This window comes from Carcharhinus amblyrhynchos, unplaced genomic scaffold, assembly GCF_965287045.1.
Source record: "Carcharhinus amblyrhynchos unplaced genomic scaffold, sCarAmb.v2.hapA scaffold_43, whole genome shotgun sequence".
In the NCBI taxonomy this organism is placed as follows: domain Eukaryota; kingdom Metazoa; phylum Chordata; class Chondrichthyes; order Carcharhiniformes; family Carcharhinidae; genus Carcharhinus; species Carcharhinus amblyrhynchos.
This window is the reverse complement of record NW_027649784.1, coordinates 124,890-135,000: the sequence shown is the minus strand read 5'-3', so window position 1 is coordinate 135,000 and position 10,111 is coordinate 124,890. Positions and strand designations below refer to the sequence as shown.

The 10,111-nt window shown below is 51.7% G+C and overlaps 1 protein-coding gene across 1 annotated transcript in view; it reads left to right on the top strand.

Annotated features, from left to right (window-relative positions):
* LOC145337134 (vigilin-like) overlaps positions 1-8,973 on the top strand; it is a 99,129-nt gene extending 90,156 nt beyond the window's left edge. The window contains 6 exon segments of the mRNA XM_080181912.1: positions 2,090-2,269; positions 3,273-3,389; positions 6,438-6,464; positions 6,466-6,519; positions 6,521-6,601; positions 8,696-8,973. Coding sequence (XP_080038038.1) covers positions 2,090-2,269; positions 3,273-3,389; positions 6,438-6,464; positions 6,466-6,519; positions 6,521-6,601; positions 8,696-8,788 — 552 coding nt within the window. The 3' untranslated portion in view covers positions 8,789-8,973.
* The last annotated feature ends 1,138 nt before the right edge of the window (positions 8,974-10,111 follow it).

Here is a 10,111-nt window from a genome sequence, read left to right as displayed (position 1 = left end):
GTCTGAAAGACGTGCTGGTTAGGTGGATTGGCCGTGGTAAATTGCCCCTTAGTGTCCAGAGATGTACAGGTTAAGTGGATTGGCCATGCTAAATTATCCCTCAGTGTCCAAAGATGTGTAGGTTAGGTGGACTGGCCATGCTAAATTGTCCCTTAGTGTCCAAAGATGTGCAGGTTAGGTGGATTGGCCATGCTAAATTGTCCCTTAGTGTCCAAAGATGTGCAGGTTAGGTGGATTGGCCATGCTAAATTGTCCCTTAGTGTCCAAAGATGTGCAGGTTAGGTGGATTGGCCATGCTAAATTGTCCCTTAGTGTCCAAAGATGTGCAGGTTAGGTGGATTGGCCATGCTAAATTGTCCCTTAGTGTCCAAAGATGTGTAGGTTAGGTGGATTGGCCATGCTAAATTGTCCCTTAGTGTCCAAAGATGTGCAGGTTAGGTGGATTGGCCATGCTAAATTGTCCCTTAGTGTCCAAAGATGTGCAGGTTAGGTGGATTGGCCATGCTAAATTGTCCCTTAGTGTCCAAAGATGTGCAGGTTAGGTGGATTGGCCATGCTAAATTGTCCCTTAGTGTCCAAAGATGTGCAGGTTAGGTGGATTGGCCATGCTAAATTGCTCTTTAGTGTCCAAAGATGTGCAGGTTAGGTGGATTGACCATGCTAACTTGCCCCTTAGTGTCCAAAGATGTGCAGGTGATGAATTGGCTCTAAATGTGGGGGGGGTTGTGGGGATCGAGCAGAGGAGAGGACCTGGAGAAGATGCTCTTTCAGAGTCAGCACAGACTCGATGGGTTGAATGGCCTCTTTCCGCACTTGTGTCACTCCTCGTGCCTGCAATGCAGCGGATACCCGCTGCCTGAGTTCCTCAGCAAATCGATACAGTTAGTGCTAAAAGCAATCCAATCTTGGTTTTTTTTTTGAGCACTCCAAATGCAGTGCTGGGGATACTCGCCACTTGTCGTGCATCTCCATCAGTGGGACTCGTGAATCCCAAGCCTCTGGGTTGATGTACCCACTCCAGACACTTCAGCACTACGGAATTCTGGTGCAGTACTGAGTGGGTGCTGCACTGTCAGAGGTGCTGTCTTTTGGATGAGATTGCAGCTCCATCTGCCTGCACCAGTGGATGGGAAAGAATCCCAAGGCACTGTTGGGAAGATACATTGTCCTTGCCAATATTCATTTAAAGTTTATTTATTATTAGCTCACAACTAGTCTTACATTAACACTGCAGTGAAGTTACTGTGAAAATCCCCTAGTTGCCGCACTCCGCAATCGGGTATCACTGAGGGAGAATTTAGCACAGCCAATGCACTCTAACCAGCATGTCCTTGGCCACTACACATCTTTGGACACTAAGGGATAAGTTAGCAAGGCTAGTCCACCTAACCTGCACATCTTTGGACACTAAGGGACAATTTAGCGTGGCCAATCCGCCTAACCTGCACATCTTTGGACACTAAGGGACAATTTAGAGCGGCCAGTCCACCCAACCTGCACATCTTTGGAGTATGGGAGGAAACCCACGCAGAGGTGGGGAGAATATGCAGACGCCACACAGACAGTGACCCGAGCCGGGAATCGAACCCGGGCCCTTGGCGCTGTGAGGCACGTGTCACCTTGCTGCCCCTCAATAAGGGAGGCAGTGATGTGGTATTATCCCCGAACCAGTAATCCAGAGACCCAGGGTAATGTTCTAGGGGTCGCGGGTTCAAATCCCATCCACTGCAGATGGTGGAATTTGAATTCAATTTTTTAAAAATCCGGAATTCAGAATCTACTGATTGTCGAAGGCAGATTTCCTTCCCAAAAGGAACCAGATGGGTTTTTCTGACGGTGGGTCATCAGTAGATTCTTAATTCCTGATTTTTTAAAAAAATATCCAAATTCCACTATCTGCTGTGGTGGGATTCGAACCCGGGTCCCCCTGAACATTCGCTGAGTTTCTGGATTAATGGACCAGTGATAATACCATTAAGCCATCACCTTCCTGGACTCGGGAGCCATTTGGCCTTGACGTTGGCCGTACCCGCCCGCTGTCTGACCCCTGGGTCTTTGTGGCTCCCTCCCCCGCCCCGCCCCCTCACAGGATATGATCACCATCACCGGTTACGAGAGGAATGCTGAATCTGCTAAGGACGCCATCATGAAAATCGTGGCCGATCTGGAGGAGATGATCAGTGAGGACATCAGTTTGGACCACCGGGTTCATGCCCGCATCATCGGGGGCCGGGGAAAAGCCATCCGCAAGATCATGGAGGAGTTCAAGGTGAAGATCGATGCACAGTGAGGATTGCCTGCAACTAGATTGGCCCTGGCTTACACTTGGGATCAGGAGCTTTCTCTCTCGCTCTCCCCCCTCCCTCTCTCGGACACTCGCTCTCTCGTTCTCTCTCTCTCTCTCGTTCTCTCTCTCTCTCTCTCTCGCCCAACTCTCTCTCTCACTCTCTCATTCTGTCGCTCATCCTCTCGCCATTTTCTCTCCTTCTCTCACTCATTCACTCTGCCACTCGCTCTCTCTTGCTCGCTCACTTGCTCTCGCTCTCGCTCTCTCTTGCTCTCTCTCGCTCTCTCTCTTTCCCGCTCTCTCTCTTGCTGTCTTTCGTGCGGTCTCTCTCTTGCGCGATCCATCTTGCATGCAGTCTCTCACACTTTCTTTATCGTGTTCTCTCTCTCTCGCACTTTCTCTCTCTCTCGTTCACTCTCTCTTGCGCTCTCTCTTTCATGCACTTCCTCTCGCGCTCTCTCTCTCGTGCTCTCTCTCTCGCACTCTCTATTTTGCGCTTTCTCACATTCTCTCTCTCGCACTCTCATGCTCTGTCTCTCATGCTCTCTCTCGCTCTCTCCACACGCACTCTCTCCCGCGCGCTGCCTCTCTCCCGCGCGCACTCTCTCGCCCGCGCGCACTCTTTCATAGTCTCTCCCAAAAGAATGTTTGCAAATACACTTTTGTGCTCTCTCTCTCTCTTGTATTCTCTCTGTCTGTCTGTGTCTCTCATGTGCTTACTCTCTCTCTCTCCTTCTGTTTCCCTTTGTCTCCCTCTTTCGCTCTCCCTCGTGCGCTTACTCTCTGTCTGTCTGTCTCTCTCTCTCTCTTTCTGTCTGTCTCTCTCTCTGTCTCTCTCTCTCTCTCTCTGTCTCTCTCTCTCTCTGTCTGTCTGTGTCTTTCTCTCTCTTGAGTACGAAGCTGTGGATTCAGCCCCACTCCTGCGGTTTAAGCCCACAGTCTAACACCTGCGTCTGCTTTCCGTCTCTCCCCCCACCCCCGGCAGGTCGACATCCGGTTCCCACCGCCCGGCTCCGAGGACCCGAACCGTGTCACGGTGACCGGTCTCCCCGAACACATGGACAACGCCATCGACCACCTCCTGAACCTGGAGGAGGAATATGTAAGTCATTCCTCCCACCTTCGCTGCAGCTGAAGTCAGTGCTGAGAGAGAGAGAGACAGGAGAGTGCAGGTCCGTCCGGGGCAATAGGATATCACTGGACCAGGAGTAGGCCATTCAGCCCATCAAGCCTGCTGACTCTTTCATGGCCCACTACCCTCCCTTTCTGTTACTGTCGATCTGTAATCTCTGCTGTAAACACACACAGTTACACAGCCCTTTGGGATAAAGAATTCCAAAATATATTTCCCCCCATCTCACTCCTTATTTTGAAATTGTGCCCCCGTTTCCAGATACTCCATACTCAGGGATAACATTTTTTTTAAAGTTTTTAGTTTATTAGTCACAAGTAAGGCTTACATTAACACTGCAATGAAGTCACTGTGAAAATCCCCTCGTTGCCACACTCCCGGTGCCTGTTCGGGAGGGAGAAGTTTAGCACGGACAATGCACCCTAATCAGTATGTCTTTCGGAGTGCGGGAGGAAACCCACGCAGACACGGGGAGAATGTGCAGGATCCACACAGACAGTGACCCAAGCCGGGAATCGAACCCTGGTGCTGTGAGGAAGCAGTGCTAACCCACTGCTTCTACCCTGTCTATTCCTTTCAATTGGTTTCAATGAGGTCATAAGAACCAGGAGCAGGAGTAGGCCATTCGGCCCCTCAAACCTGCTCCGCCATTCAATAAGATCATGGCTGATCTTTTCATGGACTCAGCTCCACTTACCTGCCCGCTCACCACAACCCTTAATTCCTTTACTGTTCAAAAATCTATCTATCCTTGCCTTAAAAACATTCAATGAGGTAGCCTCACTGGGCAGGGAATTCCACAGATTCACAACCTTTTGGGTGAAGAAGTTCCTCCTCAACTCAGTCCTAAATCTGCTCCCCCTTATTTTGAGGCCATGCCCCCTAGTTCTAGTTTCACCCGCCAGTGGAAACAACTTCCCTGCTTCTATCTTATCTGTTCCCTTCATAACCTTATATGTTTCTATAAGATCTCCCCCACATTCTTCTGAATTCCAATGAGTGTAGTTGTATAGGATACTGCGAGGCCTGGATAGAGTGGACGTGGAGAGGATGTTTCCACGAGTGGGAAAAACTAGAACCAGAGGGGCACAACCTCAGGGTAAAGGGACGACCCTTTAAAACAGAGATAAGGAGGAATTTCTTCAGCCAGAGAGTGGGGAATCTGCGGAACTCTCTGCCGCAGAAGGTTGTGGAGGCCGGGTCATTGAAGTAAAATTAACGTTTATTTATTATTCTCTAGTAAGGCTTACATTAACACTGCCATGAAGTTACTGTGAAATTCCGCTAGCCCCCACACTCTGGCGCCTGTTTGGTTAACACTGAGGGAGAATTTAGCACGGCCTGTGCATCCTAACCAGCGCGTCTTTCAGACTGTGGGAGGAAACCGGAGCACCCAGAGGAAACCCACACAGACACAGGGAGAGACTCCACACAGACAGTAACCCAAGCCGGGTCCCTGCTGCTGTGAGGCAGCCGTTCTAGCCATTGTTCCACCGTGCTGTATAACTCTTAAGGAAATATCACTAATGTGCGCCATCCAATACGCAAAACCCTCCAAATAAACACAGCACAGCATAGGTTAATGTCTGTTTGTTACAGGAATCCAGCCTCCTGGATTGAGAGCTGGAAATCCCTTGTGGAAAAAAACTCAGAAGAGGTTGTGGTCAAATCTGCTTCCCAAAGCACAGCTTCTTTAAGGCAGGAAGGCAGTAAGCCTCTCCTTTAGCAAACTGATACTTGTCTCAGAACCAAGCAAAGAGAAGAATAGAGAGAGAGAGAGAGAGACTGCTTCTGAGCTTGCTGCTAAACCGCTTCAAAAAATGAAACTAAAAGCCCAAAGGAGGAAACCCCCCATCACCTGACTGTTACAGCGTAGCCCCATCCCCAATGATATCACTAATACTGTATGATATTTGAAGAAAACCCTTTCTCCATGGCACTAACCAAGCTCTGCGACAATTGAAGATAAGACCTCACTATTCCTGTACTCAAACCCTCATGGGATGAAGTCTAACCTTCCGTGAGCGTTCCCAATCACTTACTGCACTGATGTGTTAGTGATTTGTGGACAAGGGTGCCCAGATCTCTTTGTACATCAACACTTCCTCATCTCTTACCATTTCAATTCTAACTCTATTTGTTAGTGTCACAAGTCGGTTAACATTAACACTGCAATGAAGTTACTGCGCAAATACCCTAGTTCCCACCCTCCCTTTCCCTCTGTTTCCCCTCTTTCCTTTTCCTCCTGTTTCCCTCTTTCCCCTTTGTCACCTTTCCCTCCATTCCCTTCTCTCCTGTTTCCCTCCCTCCTCCCTCTTTCCCTTCCCTTGCCTTTCTCTCCCTCCCTCTTCCCTCACGTTTCCCTCCCTCCCTCCCCTGGGCCTTTCCTTCCCTCCCTCTTCCCTCGCCTTCGTCTCCCTCTTCCTCGCCTTCCCCCTCCCTCTTCCCTCGCCTTCCCCTCCCTCTCCTCGCCTTCCCCTCCCTTCCCTGCCTTCCCCTCCCTCTTCCCTCGCCTTCCCTCCCTCTTCCCTCGCCTTCCCCTCCCTCTTCCCTCGCCTTCCCCTCCCTCTTCCCTCGCCTTCCTCCCTCTCCCTCTCCTCGCCTTCCCTCCCTCTTCCCTCGCCTTCCCCTCCCTCTCCCCTCGCCTTCCCCTCCCTCTCCCCTCGCCTTCCCCTCCCTCTCCCCTGCCTTCCCCTCCCTCTCCCCTCGCCTTCCCCTCCCTCTCCCCTCGCCTTCCCTCCCCCTCCCTCGCCTTCCCCTCCCTCTCCCCCTGCCTTTCCCTCTCTCTCCCCTCGCCTTCCCCTCCCTCTCCCCTCGCCTTCCCCTCCCTCTCCCCTCGCCTTCCTCCTCCCTCTCCCCTCGCCTTTCTCTCCCTCTCCCTCGCCTTTCCCTCCCTCTCCCCTCGCCTTTCCCTCCCTCTCCCCTCGCCTTCCCCTCCCTCTCCCCTCGCCTTCCCTCCCTCTTTGCCTCAACCTCTCTCCTCTCTCTCTAACCACCATTTCCCTTCTGGCTGCGCAGATGATGGCGATCGTGGAGTCGGAGACCCATGGCGGCCTACATGAAGCCCCCCTCGCGGGTGGACGAAGAGCCCGTGGCTCGACGAGGGGCTTCGTGAAGAGCCCCGTGGCTCGACGAGGGGCTTCGTTGTGAGGGACGCTCCGTGGAACGCCCCCGGCAACAAGGTGAGTGAGAGTTTGGGCCGGGAATGGAGCAAAAGTGCAGGAAACATTCGGGGTGGGATCCCAAATTGCAGCTTTCATTTCGGAATGGTTCAAATAGGACTGAACAGGTTAAGTGTAAACAAGGCCTCTTTTGTATCTGGAAGAATCGGGGGTGATCTAATGGAGGTGTTTGAGATTACTAAAGGAATGTGGCACAGCGGTTAGCACAACGCCAGGAAACCAAGTTTGATTTCCACCTTGGGTCACTGCCTGAGTAGACTTTGCACATTCTACCCCCCCCGATGTCGGCATGGGTTTCCTCCGGGTGCTCCGGTTTCCTCCCACAGTCCAAAGATGTGCAGATTAGGCGTACTGGCCACACTAAATTGCCCCTTCGTGCCGGGGGGACTAGCGAGGGTAAATGTATGGGGATTATAGGGCTTTAGATGGGATTGTGGTCGGTGTAGACTCGATGGGCAGAATGGCCTCCTTCTCCACTGCAGGGATTCTATGAAGTGAAGTGGGATACTTGCGTTTATCAGCCAAGGCATCGAGTGTAAGATGATTACACTGGTTAGGCCACAGCTAGAGGATTGTGTGCTGTTCTGGTCACCCTGTTACAGGAAAGACATTGATAAACTTCTTTACACTCTTTCCAGTTTACAAGGATATTGCCAGAGCTAGTGAGCCTGAGTTATAGGGAGAGGTTGGTCAGGCCAGGGCTTTATTCCTTGGGACGTAGGAGAATGAGGGGTGACCTTAATGAGGTGTGAGAAAACATGAGAGGCAGCGATAGAGTGAACACACGTAGTCTTTATCCTCGGGTAGGAGGTCAGAGGTTAAAGGTGAGAGGGGAAAGGGACCTGTGGGGCAATTTCTTCGCGCAGGGGATGGTGCGTGTATGGAATGAGCTGCCAGAGAAAGCGTTTGAGGCAGGGACAAAGCAACGTTTAAAAAGCACTTGGATAAGTACGTGGATTGGAAAGGATTAGAGGGATATGGGCCAAACGCGGGCAATTGGGACTAGCTGGGAGAGTGCCATTGTCAGCATGGCCCAGTTGGGCCAAAGGGCCTGTTTGCATGCTGTTCTTGCTCTGTGACTCCATAGGAAGGATGTGATTGCACCAGAGAGGGTACAGAAGAGATTCACCAGGGCTGCCTGGGATGGAGAGTTTCAGCAAAGGGGAGAGGCTGGTTAGGCTGGCATTGTTTTCCTCGGAGCAGATAAGGGTGAGGGAGGCCTACAAAGTTATGAGGGACAGAGGCAGGAAGGAACTTTTCCCCTTAGTAGTCAGTAACCATGGAAATAGGCTCAAGGGGGCCAAATGGGCCTACTATTGTTTCCAAGGAAATAGGCTCGAGGGGGCTGAATGGGCCGACTACTGTTACCAGTGTAGTAGTAGTAGCTTGGAAATAGGCTCAAGGGAGACTGAATGGGCCTACTACTGTTTCTATGGAAATAGGCTCAGGCAGGGTGAATGGGCCTACTATTTTCTGTGTGGAAATAAGCTTGAGGGGGACTGAGTGGGCCTACTACTGTTTCTATAGAAATAGGCTCGAGGTGGGGCCTGAATGGGCCTGTTCCTGTTTACAAGAAAATCTATGATTCTATGAAAATAGGCTCGCAGGGGTCAAAATGGGTTAGAATCCTACAATGCAGAAAGAGGCCATTTGGCCCATCGAGTCTACACCAACCACAATCCCACCCAGGCCTTACCCCCATATCTCTACATATTTACCCACTAATCCTCTGCCCTATGCATCCCGGGACACTAAGGGGCAATTTACAGTGGCCAATCAACCTAGCCCACACGTCTTTGGACTACTCCTGTTTCTGTGTGGAAATGGGCTCAATGGGGGCTGAATGGGCCAACTACTGTTTCTATGGAAATAGGCTCAAGGAGGGGCTAAATGGGCCTACTACAGTTGCAATGGTAATAGGCTCGAGAGGGGGGGATGCCAAATGGGCCTACTACAAAGGAGGCCCATTCGGGGCCTCCACATGGCCACTGCGGGGTGAGTATTTTGGGGAGGAGGAGGGGGTGGAGTGGAGGCTGATTTTTTTCTTTCCCCTTGCTGAGCTGCAGTTGTCTCATGCCATCTCTCTCCCTCCAGGCCCCGGACGTGAGCAGCGCAGAGGAGTTCCCGGTGTTCGGAGCGGTGGTCGCGCCGAGGCAGGCCTCCGCCTGGGGCCCGAAGAAATTCTAAAGCCCGAGCAGTCGACAACTTTTATCGAGAGGGGAAACAAACGAAAAAACAAAGCTCCCTGATGACCAGTTAGAGAGAGAAGAAAAAAAGATTTTTTTTTTTGTGAATCTCAGTGTTCTTTTTCTGAAGCTTTGACTTGTCACAGTTTTCTATAAAAATTGAAATGTCCAGAGGTATTAGCTGCCCTAACATTGTCCTGTGTAAAATCTGTCTCAAGGAAGAAAGACACAAGAAGCCATACCTTTGCTCGGTTTGTGGGGCCCCCGATACCAAACCCCACCCCCCACCACGACCCCGCGCTGGCCCTTACCTTCTCCTCTGAGGCCTGCCAGGAACAGGCCGTGGTGCCCAGAAACCTCCCGTAACCCGCCATTACATGACAATTTTCCCATGCTGCTTTGAGGCGGGAGCTACCCGCCATGTTTGACGGTTGTGTTGGGTTTGGGTTGTTGGGGGGGGGGGGGGGAGTCGGGAATTGGGGAGGGGGGGTTGAATTGTCAGGACGAGGTTTGCAGGCAAATTGTGAAACAGGTTTTTAACCACCCGATGCCCACCTCCCTCGCACCTCACCAACCTTCATGAGGCCCTCGTGCCTGGTTCTGTGCCACTCTTTGGTCACCCCCCCCCCCCCCCAACTGTGTGCGGCACCTCTCCTGATGATCTGGTCCAGTGTATCGCAAAGCTACCCCCCACCCCACACAAATCCCCTCGCTCAAATGCTTCTGAGGCAGCGAACAGGGCAAATTTCTTCTTTCCCCCCCCTCTCTCTCTCCCAGAAAGTGGCAAGGTGGGGGGGGCATGACCGTAACTACAGAATGGAGCCCCCCGCTGATGGGTGGGGTTTGCATGGGCAGAGGTGGGGGGGGGAGATTGGAATTTGGGACTGGGGGGAGGAGGAGGAAGGGGAACAGGACAGCAGAAAAGCGTGTTTAAAAAAACTAGATAGAACGAGAGAGAGGCAGAGAGAGAAAGACAGACTGAGAGAGAAAGAACAGCCAGAATCAGAGGGAGAGAGACAGACAGACAGAGAGAGAGACAGACAGACAGAGAGAGAGACAGACAGACAGAGAGAGAGACAGACAGACAGAGAGAGACAGACAGACAGAGAGAGAGACAGACAGACAGAATGAGAGAGACAGACAGACAGAATGAGAGAGCCAGACAGAACAAGAGAGACAGACAGAACGAGAGAGACAGACAGACACAGACAGAACGAGAGAGACAGACAGACGGAACGAGAGAGACAGACAGACACAGACAGAACGAGAGAGACAGACAGACGGAACGAGAGAGACAGACAGACAGAACGAGAGAGACAGACAG